Raw genomic sequence first — 18,407 nt, 5'->3', positions numbered from 1 at the left:
AACTCCTAGGAGCAGAAGAGGAGCGGAGCAATCTTTTATCTGTTGCTCACCTTTTGGCACTGCAGGTGGGTTACAGTCTGAATAAAGCTGTATTAAGATAAGGCATAAACTATTCCCTGGGATATAAACTTTTTTGCCAAATTGCAAAGACAGTGCAAAGCTGTATAAACACAATTTAGTACTGCTGATTGAACACAGTTTGTATAAGCATCTTTAAGCAAAGCAAAAATGCAAACTATTTATATATCAGAGTTACTTGTCTGAGTTGCTGACCACCTACACTTAATTTTAAAGGAAGTATTTCCAGGAATGTTATAATAATGCATTAAACACTTAGAGACTGAAAATGAGGAGGTAGCTGTAGAAGGAGTTAATGCCCATGAATTTGCTAGGAATCGAGTTAGTTGAGAAACACATTTGAGAGGATTAACATTGTTGTAGAAATTAGTATTTGAAGAGTTTGACTGGGGGGGTGTTGGGTTGAAGAATGTGAAAGGCAATTCAGTCTTATTAGTGGGCTTGTCAAGGACAACTTGCTTCCCAGCTGTGGCTTCATAAGTGGAAAACATAGAGAAGATCGGGTGGCACAAGATCACACTTGGAAAGTGTATGCGAGACGAAAAAGAGGAAATTAACCTATATCCATCCTGGTGGTAAGGTAGGGCTCTGACTTGCCCTGGTTTTCTTCAGATTACTCCATCGGGCAGAGGGAACTGTATTGAATAACTTGATTTAATGAAGCCTTTGTGGCAGTCCTTAGAGAGAAATCTTCCTTAAACTGGTGTTCTACCTGTTTAACTCATCGTGCTAACCCTCAGATGTGTAGGGGCTTTTACAGGTAAGTATATTCCAAGTCCTTGGAATATATTGCTCCTTCTTTGAACATTTTTTTGGTAAATATGTAAAATGTGTAAGAAAGCAGGTGGCTTAGTGCTACCAGAAGCTCTAAGCATCAAGTCGAGATGGAGAGGACTAAAAGTAGGCAGAGAAACAGAGAGAGATGTTTTTACAAATCTTGGGAGGGGAAGCAGAAGAAAGTCTAGTTTGTTTCCATTTAGAACTTAAGTAGATCTGGTGGTTTTGGGTTTATTTCTTCTCCTTCTACTTTAATGCCAAGATTAGTCTCCAATACAATTTCTATTAAAATAAACAAATTTACATTGATGACAGTGGAAGAGGGGAGGGCTCAATAGAACATACAGAGCAGAACTAAATGTCCTTTTTATGGCTAGGAAGGACAGGCATAGTAAATAAAGACCACAGAGACTAGGTATACGTAAATCAAATGTATAGGTCTTCATAGTTCTATCTCCCACAGTGGTCAGTACCAAATGCTCGTGAAGAAGACTGAAAAGCTGTATTACAGACAAACTAGCTTGCCCTCAGAGTGTTTCTTTTCTCTATTATTTGCTTATTGGTTGTATGCTGCTGACAGCATTTAGTATTTGATGAGAAAGAGCTAGCTGTTACATTGTTGACATTCACATGTCAAATTTTCTTGATTAGAATAAGTTTATAGGCTTGCAGCTTTTGTTAGAATCCAGTTTGCATTTATTTAAGGAAGGCGCTCAAATATCAACTATCTTAGAAGGAATCTGATTTTTTGCAAATATGGGACAAAAATGTTTCTTTTTTTTCTCTTGTCTTTTTCAACACTGTAATAGGATCATTGGACAGACTCATAAACAGATATCGGGATCAATTAAAAAAGGCAACATGAAAGAAGCTGAGAAGCCACATGCAGCGGACAAATTCTGCTGTGTTTCCAAACTGAAGGTACAGAAATATTTTCGCAATTTTGTATGAACACACAACTGTAATTGCTTGCACTTATAATGGTTTGGTAGAAGTTACAGTCTAGACTAAATGAATGAATAAGCTCTGTTTCTTTCCTTATCCTTAATGCTTTAACTGAGGTCAAGCAAGTTTGTAATCAATCATGTGTTGCTTTTTATGTCCCTGAACTTTACACTCTGTGATGTGTTGGAGGTATGGTTGATTGTTCCTTTGAAGCTCCACCTCTGAATTTGTGTAATCCCCCTAGTCTGACATGTTTACCATTCCTTCTTAAACCTGTGAAACAAGCCTTATCAATTGTGACATGGCAGTAAAATTTGGCTTTTGATGTACCCTAGACTATTCAAGTTGTCAAGAAGCTCTATAAAAGGTTCTAAAATAGCTTGGTTTTAATAGTAATTCAAAGCCCAAATAGATTACTTATGCTTTTTATAGCATTTGCAGCAGATGTATTTAAAAAAACCTATTGATTTTATTTAATAAATACTGTTTATTGAGAACCCTTAAGTTAAAAGGATTTGAATACTACTGCATATATTCATATTTATTTTTTTACGGTCAATTGCTACTAGATTATTGTAAAAAGGACACACTATTTACTCCTTCTGTTTGAAATTATTTGTTCTGTGCTCATGCCTTCTACTGAGATGGGAGAGCAGATACTCGTTCAAGTAATTCGATCAAAGGAAACGATCTTAGTTCTGCAAGTAATTTGTCATTGAGAAGAGCAAAGGGTGCGAAGGTCTTTACACCCTGGTCTGGCTGCAGGCGTTATGCAGTCCTGCAGATGGCAACCTTGCAGCAGACACACGGTGGGAGAGGCTGTGCTGCACCTGTCTTGGCTGGGGAAATGGGGCCTGAGGTTTCTGAAGGCAGTCTTGATCAATGGGATCAGGTGAAGAACAAAATCTTTCTTCTTTTTTTTTTTTGGTGGGTTTTTTTTGGGGTTTTTTTGGTGTTGTTTTTTTTTTTTTTGTTTAGTGAAGCTGTAACTCTGTGGACAAGGATAGATGATGGGATTTGAGCTTGGATTTACACACAAACAGAACTGTTCACTTGTTTTACCTGGAAGCACATCTTTGGTGGGGAAAATAACTGTGGAATATTCCTAAATATATAATTTTGAATTCTTTATGCACCCTCCTCTTTCCTCCCTAGGTATTTCTGCTGGCACTGTCACTTGCATTTGTTGGTAAAACGATGTCTGGTGCTTACATGAACAGCATGTACACACAGATAGAGAAACAATTTAATATTCCGGCTTCTTTAGTGGGGATCATTAATGGAAGCTTTGAAATTGGTAATCACTCATTTTGATATTTGTTATTATTTGAAGATATGATATGTTGACTGAGCATGTATTAGTGACTCGTCCATAGCAATCTGTCAATTACTGTATCTGACAATGGTGACCAATTCTATCCTACTATTTCAGCTGGTACTTACATATTTAGTGTCTTGGAAGATAAAAGGACAACTTAAATGAGGAAGTTTAGGATTAAAAGCTGGTTCAGCTAATTTCTGCACTATGATAAGATATGACAGAACAACTAACAAAATAGCACTAGTTTATGAGCTTTGTATTGAATCTTTCTGAACAGAAAGATTTTATAAATCTTGTTTGAATTTAAGGTCATATTTAGCATTTTACAGTTTTTTAATCAGTGACCTCAAAGTTGGTTGGTGTGGATTGTCTCTGTACTCAAACTCAAAAGTATTTCAAGATTTTGTACCTGTACAACTGTAAAAAAAGTTTCCAGTTCTACTTTTAGCAACCCTTACCTTGCCTATCAGTTTTATTGCCCAGTGACAAGCTTACATCTTGTTATTGCCAAAAAAAAAAAAAAGAAGAAAGGCTTGATAGCTTGAAACCCATCTAGATAGAGATCCTCAGAGGGTGTGTTTTATACCCTTAAAGTCATGATGTGGATCTTTATTATCCCTGGCTCAGCTGAGGAAATGGTCTGCACAGGCTCATATACCCCGATGGGGAGGGGAGGCAAGGCTCCTTCTCCATCTTTTCCTGGTCTCCTGTATATGCATGTGCAAGAAGAAACTGTTGGCAACACTGTGCTGCTGCCTGCAAAGCAGTCTGATGGGGCAGCTCAAAGTTATGACAGAGGAGGAATATCCAGAATTTATTCTTGCTTTCAAGAAGGAGGGGACTTTACGAAATATGGAATGGCCAAGATTAATAAAGTGGTACGTAAAAGACTTATTATTTTAAATAAATTATCTTCTCTTATTTACTCTTCTATAACAAGTTGTGGCATTCTTAACTCCAAGGATGTAAAATAACTGTGAATAATCATATTAATATTTGAAATGATTAAGAGTCAGTGTATGTGGCAGACATAACTAACTTATTAGGACCATGTAAGTGTTCATCTTTAAGTGTCATTCAAGCCACTGGTTCAATACAGTCTGTCTAGCAATACATAAAAAAAAGATGTTATCTTCTTTCAGAGCATGATGCTCATCACTCAGAGATGTGGTTTTGTTCTTTTGACAAAAAGATCACAAAATTAGTAGGTGTACGATTACTAAATATGTTATTTTTATGGGGCCTGATTCATAACATGAAGCTTGATTCTTTCCTTAGTTGCATAGCAATAAATGAAGAGTAGAGAAAATCAACTGAGTCTGAAGTGAAAGTGGAGAAGAGAATAAAGATTTTTAGCACATTTGTATTTTTAAATGGTACTAGGTACAAAACTGTATTTTTTTTATTCCTCTCAAACTACTAGTGAACTTAATATCAATTTATTATTCCTTTATTCTCTGTATGTCATCTTGTGTTTATTATTTTCAGTACAAAACCACTTGGCTATATACTTCTGTATTTTTCCACACATTGCAAAGTAGAGTATCCTAGGAGAACAACTTCGTAAACCAGCTATTATTCTGCAGCCCCTGGGCCTGGTCCACATGTAAAGTAGTGGGAAATTTCTTCTCTACATAAGTGCAGCCAAAAATCACTCTCACCGTGATCTCTCTTCCCTTCCGCCTTCTATTCTCATGTTCTTTCAATGTGGTGTAACTCTTCCAGAAAAAGATCACAGATAGTAAGGAATTACTGCATTGTTTAGACAGTTCCCTCTCTAGTTACAGTTTTTACAAGACAAGAGAAGTAACAGATGTTGAGCTAATAAGGTATACTTGATTTTGTGTTGCAATTTAAAAAGTATAGGGATGCCTTGGTTTGCAAATATGAACTAGGTTCTTTTTGCAGGCAACTTGCTGCTGATAGCATTTGTGAGTTACTTTGGAGCAAAGCTTCACAGACCCAGAATAATTGCTTTGGGCTGCACAATTCTGTCATTTGGATGTCTTTTGATATCACTTCCTCATTTCCTATTTGGAAGGTGAGTATTTGGCTTAGCTCACAGCAGCTTCTGTGATCCTTACTTGCCTTAATCCATAGGAGAGAAAATGATATGAGGGATTTCATTAGGGTGTTTCATCAACTTCTCCTGAAGCATCTGTTACGAGATTATGTTAGAGGCTAGATCACAGTCTGGATAAAACACTGCTACAGTTCCTTTGTTGCTAGCCTGATTCATTATTGAGGCTCAGTTAGCTTTTGATGTAGGTTTCCTTCTTCATATAGCTACACACTCTTCTTATAGGTAGCTTCATTACTGAAGTACAGATTTATGAGGCAGTTCTGATGTATTTCTTCTTAACCTATACATGCTTTCCTTTGATTCAAACAGGTATCGTATTGAAAGCAGTATTTCACCACAGGAGAATTTTTCAGTCATGCCGCTATGCCTTGGTAATCAAAGCTTGTTCTCTTTACCTACAGAGGAACCATCAACAGGTATGATTCTTCCTATGCCTACTAATACTTTTTCCTTGGGTTTTATAGTGTTTAAGTAAATAGGATTTTATTTTTATTAGCAATCATTTCAGGGTCCTGCTTTTGTTCAGTACTTTTTGCAGGCATAAAAACTAGAGGTCAGGGAATTTCCTAGCCTTGTTTCTTTAGACTCCAGAGCTGTAGCTTTTTTTCATGCAGTTTTCACAGTATCCAAACAGCTCAGTTAACTTCCCTGTCAGTCCACTTTGTGGAAATATAACACCAGGTTGTTCTCACAAATGTTCCTCTTTTTGACTCGAAATACTATGATACTGTGTGAGATGGGAAACATATTTGGACAATGAGTAAAAGGCATCAAGATGCTTTTTTGTTGTACCACACAAGAAATAAAAGAATGAGAAATAGAGATGGAACAAAAAAGTTGATCCCACTTCCTTTTAGAGAAAAGACAAAATAGTTTAAACTAGGCTGAAACTTATCTGGGAGACTGAAACACATATGTGCACTAGCAATATGCATATAAAGTAACTACTATGAAGTTGAAACGCTCGGAGGCAACTATTACATGATGTCACACAAAATCCTCACATTGAAGATGGGATTAATCTCCTGAGTCTTTAACTACCTCAAAGGGAAGCATTTAGTCTGAACCATCTCTTTAGGCTGCCTTGATAGTTGGTCAAAGGAGACTACAGAGCTCTTGTAGAGTATGTCCCTTGCTGTAAGGACATTCATGCTCTTTAGGGTGGGTCAGATTACTTTCTGGATGTGCCTACTGGCTGTTGGAAACTTAGATGATTGGTGGATAGCAAAAGTTAGGTGCAATGACTCCCACAGTTATGTTTTGTAATGGTGCTTGATCAATGTGTGCTAAAGCTGAATCACACTGCTGTAATATTGTATGTACACAGTGACATCAAACCATAGTGGTGTTGTATTATAGTTTTCTGTGCCTCCATTTAGTAAGGGATGTGGCCTCCAAGCTTTACAAGACTGTATGTCACTTAAGGCATTAATTTTTCCATCTTCACAGGGAAAAGTTGAGAAAAGTGTATACTTAATAGCACTTGGTATTAATTTTTCATGTGAAGATTTTAGATACTGTTTTTCTTCATTTTATAAATGCATAAGTTAAGGTATAGATATGTAAAGCATTTTCTTCTAAATTATACAGCCATTCAATGTACACACTAGAACCCATAGGTCCTCAAGCCTATAACTATACTTGGTTAAGGTGATTGTTTCCCTGTTAGTTTATGGACAAGCAAAACTGTGATGTTCATACATACGAGTCCATCTCCTGTGTTATGCAAAAACTGATTTAAATTTGACCACATCTGCATGTGGATTGCTTCACCCATGTTTTCTGACAGTAATCTGACATTGAGACAGGAGATCCAGGCTTGATCTCTGAACAGTAACGCTTTCATTCAGAAAGTCATCAATTGCTGCTAACAAAGCCATTTTTTATGTTAACAAATTGGCAGTGAGAAGTCTCAGCCTGACAAAGTGGACCATAGAAAACAGTGGAAACTGAAGCAGACTGTATGGGATGAAGAAATCCAAGTTCAAGGAGAGAAAGAAAGTACTAAAGCTCATATAGTTCCCGATATAACTGTTCTGATGTGGGACAAACAGGATTGTGCTGCAGCACAGTATTCTTCTGCTGAGTTACGTAGGAGGACAGATAGAATAAATGAGAGCTAGATCTCCAGATAGATTCAGCAGGCTGGCCAGATATATTGTTATGGGTCTTGATTTTGATCAAGAGTTGTATAAGGGTCACAGTGAATCAGAGACTCCCTCCCTCAGAGCAGTGCCCAGTGCAGGCTGTGTTCCAGTGGGTGCCTGCTCAGGGAAACACTGACCTCCTGATTTACAGAGGTGTGATGGAGGTAGAAAACCTTTCTGTAACATTTAGTGGCATACACCAATTATGGTAGAATTTGTATATCATTTGCCAAATCGGAATTTGCATTGTCCTTAAGATATCCTAAATCTGAAATTGAATACTCAAACAGATAGCATGAAGACAGATGAAAATTCTGGATAGGCAGGTCATTGATATGCAAGGCATAAATCTGTAGTGCTAGAACAGAGCTTTGAGTTAAGGGTCTAACTTAGGGTTTCCGGGTGGTGAGGACTGTTGTACAGAGTGCTGATTGAAGTTACCAGCGAACAGCAAATGATTTAGACACAGATGAATTAATTCTGGCTTCTTATTTTATTCACAGAATGTGAAAAAGAGCCTGGGTCCTTGCTGTGGATATTTGTGATGGTTGGAAACATAGTACGAGGAATGGGTGAAACTCCCATCATGCCTTTAGGCATTTCATATTTGGAGGATTTTGCCAAAGCAGAGAATTCACCTTTCTACCTGGGTAAACCTACCCTATTGTGATAACTCCCAAACACACACACACACATAAACAAAAGCAAAAGAGAGGGTTATTATGACCCCCTTCAGTCCAATTAAGGAAGAAAGAAGTAAGATATTACTGCCTTATCAAAATAATACTGTAGAATTTGTAATTTAACTAGAGATGAACTTATTGAAATGAGGCCATTTTCAGTAAAGCTGTCCGACACATATATAACAATTGCAAGAAAAGAATTATGTTTGGATTCTAATTTAGTATGTTTTCTCCTTTTCATACTTTAGGATGTCTCCATACAGCAACTGTAATTGGCCCCTTCCTTGGTTTCTTGTTGGCATCATTCTGCGCAGAACTGTTTGTTGATCTGGGATCAGTAGATGCAGGTAATGGACAAATATATAAAATCTTACATATAAATCAGTAGGCATGATAGTGTATTTTTCAGCATTGAAAGACATTTGTCTGCTAATATGCTACATCTTCATTTTATCTGAGTTTGCTGGTGTTTCTTTCAGAATGAAAAATCTGTGTATAATATTGAATTCAATAAAAGGCCTGAATTCACACATACACAAATGAATCTGCATATAAATTATTTGAGGAACAATTGTGTCATCTGGCTTAACATAAGAAAGGACTAGAATTGATTTAATACGAAACACTGAAATTTGCTAGAAAATTAGCAACATTAGAAAACTGGAGACTATTCTCTTTCATCAGCCTCATTGTAAGAATCTTTAAAATGTTTTTAATATATCACATGTCAGAGATGCGCAGGAAAACACACAATGACAGCAAAGAATGTTTCTGAACTAATGTAAGATGTGTGGTTTTATTTGTGGTTTGGTTTTTTTTTTTTAATAGATGACATAACTATAACAGCAACTGATGCCCGATGGGTTGGAGCATGGTGGCTGGGCATTTTGATTTGTGCATCACTGAATCTTCTTGCAGGAATACCTTTTTGGTTTTTGCCCAAGTCACTCATGAAGGAAGGAGAAACCAATGAACCTGAGGAGAGGAGTAAAAAAAGTGTAGTACTATTGCAAGAAAATTATAAAAATGAAGCCAAACAGACCATGTATGAAATTGCTAAAGGCAAGTTATATTGTATTTCATTTCCTTCTTAATTTATTCCCCAAGCTGTGAACTATATCTCTGTATTTTTGTAAGTAAAGATAAGTCCAAAGTATGAAATGCATACTCTATTTGTCATTTCTCTGTAGTACAAAGGATTTGCGAACGGATTTAGAATGGCTTCTTGCAGAGGAAGAAAGCTAGTTTCATAGATGCAAGATCTGAATTCACTTCTTTCCCCCTCCTGCAGTTTAGATGTGTGTAGATCTGGAGATTTTCTTCCTGGTGGAGGATTAATGCACTGAAATCTGGTTAAGAATATTACACCTCAGTGAGCTGTGGACAAGTTACAGATATTAGTTGCTTGTACTCTGTGCAGAAAAGCAGAAAACCAGCACAAGTCTTGTGCATTTCTTGAGTCCAGCTTGAAGCTTGAAGTCCAGGGAACTGACAAGTGCTTAAGTGTCTCATAAACATTTAATGGCTGTTGAACAAGGATCTATTTGACTTACTTACATTTATTTATGTTACTGTTAGCAACATTCATGTCTGTGGTCTTTCAGATCTATATATCTGTAGGAAGCTATTCTATTTCCTTCCATTTTTTTTGTGCTAGATGGAAATGTAAGTGAATAAAATACATCAAAGGTTATGATCTTCAGAGTAGTCTCATGATTCTGTATACTCAGCTCAGGGCCCCTTGACAGGATCTTCATTTTCAGAAAGTAAGTGCCAAGTGCCAGCTACCTCTCCATGGTGTTTCAAGCTGACTCCTGCAAATTCACCATACTCAGAGTGAGTACTCAGATCTTGGCTGATACTGCAACTTCATTTTGATGAACATGGCATCTTTCTCTGCTGTCATGTAGCCTTAAATGAATCCATGAAAATAGTACTGCTCTGGTGAGGAAAGGTTCCAAGCTCAGACTGTGGGTCTTAGTACTCTAGAGTCCCCTCAGGGCTTATGTTTTCATCATCAGTCCCTCCCTGAGTTGGTGTGAATGTCCACTGTCCCTGAATATCCTGAATTATGAGTCTTTTCATTTCACAGAATGGTTGAGGCTGGAGAGGACCTCTGGAGGCCACCTGGTCCAACCCCCTGCTCAAGCAGGGTGACTTAAAGCCAGTTGATCAGGATGGTGTTCAGACAGCTTTTTGATTGCCAAGGATCTCAAGTTGAAAATTTAAGTATTTATAGTTAAAATGAATCTCTTCCTCAGAAAGCTCTGATTATAAACTGTATGGCATAAATGAATAATACAGCCTATTTATAGTGTTTCAGATATTTGACTCATTTTTGCAAGACTTGCATACAGATCCTCTTCTAGTAAGATACTTGCCAACCTCTGAAAGATATATCCATCCTAAGTGGTGCACACTTTCAATGTAACATGGTCATTGTTTTACAGATGCTTCTGTTTTCCTGCAGAGTTTCTTGACAATAGCTCAGCACATGAGTTAATAGAGAATGTTAGACAAAGAGGAATTGTGAGGTTTTTTTATGGTTCAGATACTGACTTAACAGGCATTATGCAGAGAAAAGACCCATGTAAATTAGCTTCTCGGATGCTTACTTGGCTGAAGACTGGTGGATCCAGATTTTGAGAGTACAGTGGGAATAACTGCGGTCAGTTCCTCTTCAGGCCTCATCTGCCCCATCACTGACAGTAGCAATAGCCAAAATCAGTGATCAAGTCTCTGGGAGCAGGTTGTCACAGCTGTTTAATGCATTTGCACGCCTTCCCCCTTGTATTTCCTTGCGTGACAGGTGCAGGAAAGGGTTTTTGGTGAATGCTCTGGGCGCATGGGATGGGAGAAAAAGGAGTAGGAATGATGGGAGAGTAGCTGCTACTGCTGTAAATCTGTAGGTGCAAAGTTCAGTCACTGTACAGCTAAAAAGTTTCAGGAAACTTTCATGATAACGTTATTACTGTGATTTTTTTTAAAAGCCGCAGCATGCATGGGTGTGCATGTGTGTGTGGGGGTATCTTCATGTAGAAGAGACATGGTGGGATAGCCTGGGCTAAGCAAGTAATCTTTGGCCTGTGGTGTCTGGCAAAACACAAGAATTAGCCTGATCCAGTTGAGGATCATTTCTGTTCCCCTCTTCCCCTCTCAGCCACACTGAGCAATGGGTGATTCTTTTCATAAAGCATCACACTAACTCATTACATTATTTCATTCCAGATTTCATCCCATTCCTCAAGGCTCTCTTTCGCAACCCAGTTTATATGTTATTTATATGCATAACTGTGTTACAGTTCAGTGCCTTCAATGGCATGGTATCCTTCATGCCCAAGTATCTGGAACAGCAGTTTGGAAAATCAGCAGCAGATGCCATCTTTTTAATTGGTACGTTTGCATTTTGCTTTGCTCTGTTCTGACAAGTAGTGATGTCTCTATGCAAATTCTCTGTATTTTTTTACATATATATATGTTCATGTGTACATGTGTACATACACATACTAAGGTCAAATGCTTCTACAAATTAAGAGATTCTACACTGCAAAGCTTTTCTAAATAATCATGCATTTTCTGCTAAGCATCTCATAATTTTCTGTGCAGAATTTTATAATCTACTTCCTATCTTTTGAACTGGCCCAGAAAGTTCAGCTCATATGAAACTTGCACCACTGATCTCAAAGAGGTTATGGTAATTTACATCAAGGGAGCGTGGGCCCAATGTTTATATTATCTTGATTAAAAAGTATATTATAAAGTAGAGGGAAGATTTCATGTTCATGAAAACAACATCACTAGCAATCTTAAGACATAGATGGGTTAAACCTATGCACAACTAAAATTGCCAGTGATCTTCAACATTTTCCATCATCTCCATTCCTCAGGTACTGGTCTTGGGCCTTCTGAAAGCCTCAGATCCTTTTTCGTATGCAGAACTCCATGGAAGAAAAGCTTTGACCAAACAGCTGTCTTTTTTTTGTCTCTTCTTTATTAGCTTGCCTTTTTTTTATGAGTGAGGACGAGGTGTTCATGCATTGGGAAATGGTAATGGCAAGTAGTTGTAGCACAAAGCAAATATCCTGAAACTGTAGAAGCTTTTCTATGGTTCCACTTTATCGTGTCTTAAATTCTCAGTTTTCCCTTGTTTAACTGCAGTGACTTAATTAGACTAGAATTTATTTAATCATTGTAGAAGAATCATCTTAAAATACATCTAGCTACTTCTGTTCCTTAACTCAGTGCTCATCTTTCACAGTAGCTCCACCATTTTCTTTAAAACCTGCCACACAGAGTGTCCCAGACCTTATGACTATTGCCCTCTGTTACCAGTGTTTTGAAGCTGTGCCTCCAAAAGCATGTAGCTATCATATATCTTATCTGTGCTGTGTTGACATTGCACTGCTGGGTTGTTTTTCAGACAAACTGTTTTCTGTATTGAAATATATGGTGCATTGAGAGGATCCAAATTCAGGTATAACAGTCTTCCCTTTTTCTCACGTTCTCCATGCCCACCCACAGTCAAGTATTGTTAAAGAACCAACATTGCCTTGAGCAAAGCCAACCAAGTCATATGATGCTTGTGTAAAACTACTTCCTAAATATCTTTCAGTCAGTCTTTGCTTCATTAAAGTATCAAACAGTGAAGAAGTGCGAGAGCACGTTCAGTAATACCATATCAAAACTGAAAGTCTGTTCCTCCTTTCTGTGATGCTCAATGCGCACCAAGATGTGCTCCACTCGCTTATCTTCCTGCTGAGTTTCTCTCTCAGCTAGGGAGCCTGTATTGGAACCCTGGTTGGTTTGGGGTTTTTTTGGGGGGAGGGGGAGTTGTTTGTTTGTTTGTTTGGGTTTTTTTGGTTTTTTTTTGTTTTGTGTTGAAACTAGATTGCAACTCTAGATTGCATTTTTCCGATGAATCATTTCAGTCCTACCCTCTAGCTCGCTCTCCAAGCAGTTCCCAACTGCTGTTGACTTTGGCAGATGTTTTGGGTGTGCAAGGGAACTAGCATTTCTGACTACAGTTAAATTATTCAGTCACAGGCACTATATGAGTCTTTGCCGAACACAGTCTTCCCTTATGAGTAGCTTTGATGGTCTCCTTTATTTTAACATGAAAGTTTCACTTGTTTAAATAGGTGTTTACAACTTACCAGTTATATGCGTTGGGTATTTTTTTGGAGGCTTATTCATGAAGAAATTCAAGATAAATATCTATCAGGCTGCGAACATAGCATTTTGGGTATCTTTACTGGAATACCTTCTCTACTTTGCTGCCTTTTGGACTGTCTGTGATACTTCACCAGTTGCTGGCCTAACAGTTTCCTATGAAGGGTACGTTCTTTAAGACACAAGAGGACTTAAATCTGAAGACACTGGAATGATTTTTCTTGTCAAGAATCAGCTAGGGACTCCATAGTTTTGCAACATTTTAGTTTCATGATCTAAATTCTCAAGGCTTTTTACTTGCATGAGACAATAGGTCTATCTTCTGCTAGCCCTGTTTTAAACAATAGAGAGTATTAAAAAAGATATCAAGGCTCATGCAATTGCATGTCCACATTAATTCTTTTACTAACATAATTATACATTCAATTCATGTAACTGCAGGTAAAAACAAGAAGTTGGTGATCAAATTAGGCATACATGAATGCAATTTCAGAATTACAGAGCGACAAAACCCTTTCTTTATCTTATGCTGATTTACTGGAATTTGATTGCTATCAAGTTATTGCTATCAAGTATTGAGTTATCAGAGGATATTTTATCTGTAGTGTCTTGATTTGAAGCCTGCCATTAATCATTGGGAGGGATTGTGTGACTGTAAAATGCACATGTAGGTATATGTAGCACTTATAGTACAATCAAGAACATACACGCCATACATGAGAAAAATGCTGTAGGGTATGCATACCTATCTATGAATTTATAATATTAATATAATGTAATGTAATATAATATAATGTGATGTAACATCCTATAGAAAGATAGAAAGGCATGACTCCAGGATGGGAGCATGTAGGATTGTGTCCTGGATCAACACTTGAGCTAGAATAGAATGTTAACCATTACAAAGGATTACTGTAGGTATTTCATTACTGAAATATTTATTCATCTTCTAAATGTATTTCAGAATAGAGCAAGTTTCATACGCAGAAAATACTCTACTTGCTGGCTGCAACAGGGATTGTGATTGCCCACTTAAAACATGGGACCCTGTTTGTGGGAACAATGGAATCACATATGTGTCACCTTGTCTTGCTGGGTGTAAAGCCTCAAGAGGAACTGGAAAAAATGTGGTAAAGCATACATTTTATTATACTGCAACTATGAAATACAGTAGGTGAGAAATATGCATATCAATACACAGTGGGAAATATTCATACGTGCACATTTAATTGGATATATAAGGTGATAATTAGAGTTGGACTCAAATTCATTGAGTGGCAACAGATATTCCAAAATGAATATGAAAATTAGCTTAAGTTTAAATTAAAGAATATAATGAAGAAGCCTGCTTTTCTTCTACCAATTGAAGGAATCTTAAATGCTCAAAATGGAGTGAGAAATTATTCTCAAGGTATTACCAGTTGCAAACATGAGTGCACAACGTTTCAGCCAAAATGAAATTCTGTAGCATGGACTTAATAATCTCTTTTACCCTTTAGATTTAAACAAGTAACCAGGTATTATAGAAGTTTTATTATCTTAATTAATAATACATTTTCCATTTAAAAAGTTCTAATTAGACTGAAAACAAACAAAAATAATGAGTTCAATAAAAACCCAAATCATACAGATTTTAGAAAGTCTCTGTACTTTACAAGCATTTTAGAGAAGTATTTAGACGATAGTAAGGGCCAGACACTGATGCCCTTGCTCACCTTGGCTAACATTCGAGAGCCATTATTCTGGCAATAGTCTCAATGATTTCAGTAGAAGCAAGTGTTTGAGTAAGAATATTGCAACCCGGCCTCAATCAAACCTTTCTGGTTTCTTCTCTTCTGGCATACGTAAGACTGTGAACTGGGTTATAAAAAAGGGGGTGAGATCTATTGGCACTGGAAGGACCACATAACCAGGCTGTGCTGGGAAATATGAGGGTTCTCTTGATCATGGCCTCCTTGAGGAAGCATAGTCCCTGCTGTGTAAGAGGACCATAGCTCCCTCCTGCCCTCTAACCTCATACCCCACGTACAGATGATGGTTGGACCTGTGCCTGGCAGACTGGGAGAGAGGCCACAGTGCAGTGCTGCACATGTGTAACATGCTCAAGTGCAGGAGAGAGCAAGCTAGGTGCCAACTGTGAGTTTCACACTCAGTGTATGAGTTTTGACAAGTCTGTGTGATTAAAATACTCTTCTGACAGGTATTTGAAAACTGCACCTGTGTTGCAGCCTCAGGGTTTTCATCTCAAAATGTCTCTGCAATTCTGGCCCAGTGTGATGGAGAAGAAATCTGTGACAAGATGCTTCATTATTTTTTAATATTGTCATTGGTCTGCAGCTTCATTTTTTCCTTAGCAGCCATGCCTGGGTACATGGTCTTAATAAGGTACAGTAAAATGTCGTTATCTTAAGAAACCTACTGGACCTTTTATTCTGAGGTCAAACACGCCCAGGAATTAAAAGTGTGTTAGTTTGGGTATGGAGGGAGCAAGAATACAAAGATCTTATGTCATTTCTGTGCTGTGTTAAGGTTTAGTGCCATGACAGCTTTACAACCTGTTGTTGCTTCTGGCTATCAGCTGTATTTTGAACTAATGGAGGACCGCTGAGTCAGTGCACTGAGATACTGAGAGTTGTGTGATACCCTTGTGTTTATTGATCACATCAACATGATGTTGATTAAAGCACAACTATCTTGCACTTTGTGCTGGCCTCAGTCCAAATGGATGATTCTGGGACAACAGCGTTTCCTTTTGTGATCTGGCAGTCTTAATTAAGGAACTTCAGTAAACATCACTTAATGAGGATAATGAACTCTTTCAAACAGTGCTCTAATTAGAATGGTTTGGGCCTAAGAAGAGTTTGATTTAAAAAAAGCACAGAGGTAAACTTTTCTTATTAATTCACCTCTTACTAATTGGTGTACAATGTAATTATCATACAGGTCTCTAAAGCCTGAAGAAAAGTCATTTGGAGTGGGTATCCATGGACTAGCTTCAAGAGTATTTGGTAAGAAAAGCTCTAACACACTTCAGAAGCACAATTAGGTCTGATCTAGAGTTAGATAAGGATCACTTCAGGGCTATGGGCATGGCACAGGAGTGCTTTTCTATGGAATGTCTGATCAGGAAGAATTTGGGGTTTTTTTTAGAGATCTAGGCGGCATGACAAATTAGAACAGCTTTCAGTTTGCATTTATTTATACTGGGTAATAGGCTGACTACATCTGCTGTTCGTCTGAAAGCCATTTTACGTTCCTACACTCTTATTCTGTGTTTATCAAACACAACACTCACTGATGAGATAAAATTTTGAGTTTTGAATAGGAATCACAGTTCATATTGTAGCATGTATATATCGTTAAGCAGGCAACAGGAAAGAAAATCTTTGGTTGAGGGTGGATAAGGAAGAAGAGAGAACATAAGAAAAACAGAGAACATGGTTCATGCTGCAAGAGGACAGGACAGATGGAGTAGATGAGAAACAGCATAGGTTTTATAGTGTATCTGCTAATCAGAAAAAAATATGCTATTCACAAAACCATTGCTGATATCCTTTTTAGCTGGAATTCCATCTCCCATTTATTTTGGAGCTTTGATAGATACCACTTGCTTGAAGTGGGGTACTATGACTTGTGGTGGAGGAGGAGCATGTAGGATGTATGACATTGTCACATATAGGTATATCTTCTACTTTATTTTCATTTCTCTTTCTTTCTGTATTATTACATGCATAGAGATATAATTGTACGCTCTTTATCTTTTCCTAGTAGACAAACTGCTCCTGTGTTAGAGATTTAACACAACACTTTTCTTTGGCATTGGCTTTATTTGTCAAGTGCAACCTTTGCCACAGGCGTTGGAACACCCTTTGAACAGAAATGTTCTGGTGCCATAATTGCATTCACTAATGGCCTTTCATGAGAACAGACCTTAAAACACTGAATTCTGATAAAAAAATTAAAAGCAGTAAGCCCTTGTGGGAAAAATGTCAGATGTGTAATGGCTGACTATGCAATATCTTTGAACAGAAAATGGTTGAAATAGTACTTGAAATAAAATATAGGAGAAATTTATAGAGAGGATATAGTTACCCAAGTGGGAAATTGGCCCAGTATACTATGCTTCATGTTTTTTGGAGTCCTCAGTCCTTCAAGGATCACTGTGGGAATCTTAAAAAAAAAAAAAAGTCTTGTTGAACTAATGGCCTCAGGCTGATACCTTTTAATACTGTGTTGAGGTTTATTTGGAAGAAGAATGCTAGCTCATGACTATCCAGAAGTTTTACTCAGGTGGTCTGAGCTGCCCTTTTCAGGGCTCCCTCTTTCCCCTGCAGAGAAAGCTATAAGGGTACCAGGGGGCTAAATTAGTAACCTCAGGTTGGGTGATGTAAATAGCCATTTTGCTGACACTGACATATTCTCCATTCTCATATTGATTCATCTTCTGTGAGATCCAAAAGGATCAGGATACAAGCTTTAGAGTGGCTGGGGAATTGCCGCAAAACAATGTATGCTGAATAGTTTTGCTATTTTTTCATGAATGATATATTTAATGAAGCTCATCCTTTATTTCAGGTGGCTCTATCTTGGCCTGCCGGCAATATTACGTGGAGTGTCCTATATCCCAAGTGCACTAATTCTCCTTATTTTAAAGAAGAAACTTAAATCTGAAAGCCAAGTCTTATTAAACGCACCAGTAGAAATGCAGGATAAAGTACAAGAAGCATTGGAATAACATTTCAAAGCAGGACATATTGTGAAAAAACCTTGCAGTGTAAATTTTGGATATATCCTTGTGACAGATTTCGTACTTAGTGAACACTTGGACAGAGATTAACAGAATTGCTTGTAGTCGTATTCTAATTATATTATAAAAGTATCAGTTCATAAACAGAAGTTCAGGAAAAATCTGTTTGATGCAAAAAACCAAGGAGTAGAAATAAGAAAACTTATGAAATGCCAGGTTTGAGTTGTCTGAGCAAAGGGCTATGAAGCAGAAACCTATGTTTTCAGTCCTGGTTCCACTGAGGATAGTGAGATTTGTAGCTTCTTTGGGACTGACTTTTCCATAAATTCATTTCCTTATGCTGTTAATCCTTTCAGGCAGGGACTTTCTGTTATTCTGCATAGTGTAGATGGTCAATATATTGGGGCCTGGGTTCTGTGGTAATAACAACAAATAAAAAAAAGAAAAAAAAAAGAAA

The 18,407-nt window shown here is 37.6% G+C and overlaps 1 protein-coding gene across 11 annotated transcripts in view; it reads left to right on the top strand.

The window, feature by feature from the left end:
• Positions 1-18,407, top strand: part of LOC129199708 (solute carrier organic anion transporter family member 1A2-like) — a 26,323-nt gene extending 7,916 nt beyond the window's left edge. For 2 of the 11 annotated variants that reach the window (XM_054810613.1, XM_054810622.1), the window contains exons 2-15: positions 1,665-1,776; positions 2,956-3,097; positions 5,030-5,162; positions 5,514-5,620; positions 7,855-8,001; positions 8,283-8,381; positions 8,863-9,096; positions 11,263-11,427; positions 13,173-13,368; positions 14,168-14,333; positions 15,404-15,588; positions 16,147-16,211; positions 16,765-16,882; positions 17,779-18,381. In XM_054810613.1, coding sequence (XP_054666588.1) covers positions 1,717-1,776; positions 2,956-3,097; positions 5,030-5,162; positions 5,514-5,620; positions 7,855-8,001; positions 8,283-8,381; positions 8,863-9,096; positions 11,263-11,427; positions 13,173-13,368; positions 14,168-14,333; positions 15,404-15,588; positions 16,147-16,211; positions 16,765-16,882; positions 17,779-17,938 — 1,977 coding nt within the window. In that variant the 5' untranslated portion in view covers positions 1,665-1,716 and the 3' untranslated portion in view covers positions 17,939-18,381. Of the gene's footprint in view, positions 1-721; positions 839-1,664; positions 1,777-2,955; positions 3,098-5,029; positions 5,163-5,513; positions 5,621-7,107; positions 7,206-7,854; positions 8,002-8,282; positions 8,382-8,862; positions 9,097-11,262; positions 11,428-13,172; positions 13,369-14,167; positions 14,334-15,403; positions 15,589-16,146; positions 16,212-16,764; positions 16,883-17,778 lie in introns of those variants that run through there. The other 9 variants (XM_054810596.1, XM_054810640.1, XM_054810606.1 and 6 more) reach the window with 9 other exon arrangements.

This window comes from Grus americana, chromosome 1 (genome assembly GCF_028858705.1).
Source record: "Grus americana isolate bGruAme1 chromosome 1, bGruAme1.mat, whole genome shotgun sequence".
Classification (NCBI taxonomy): Eukaryota; Metazoa; Chordata; class Aves; order Gruiformes; family Gruidae; genus Grus; species Grus americana.
The sequence above is the reverse complement of the archived record's forward strand: the minus strand, read 5'-3'. Positions and strand labels throughout refer to the sequence as shown.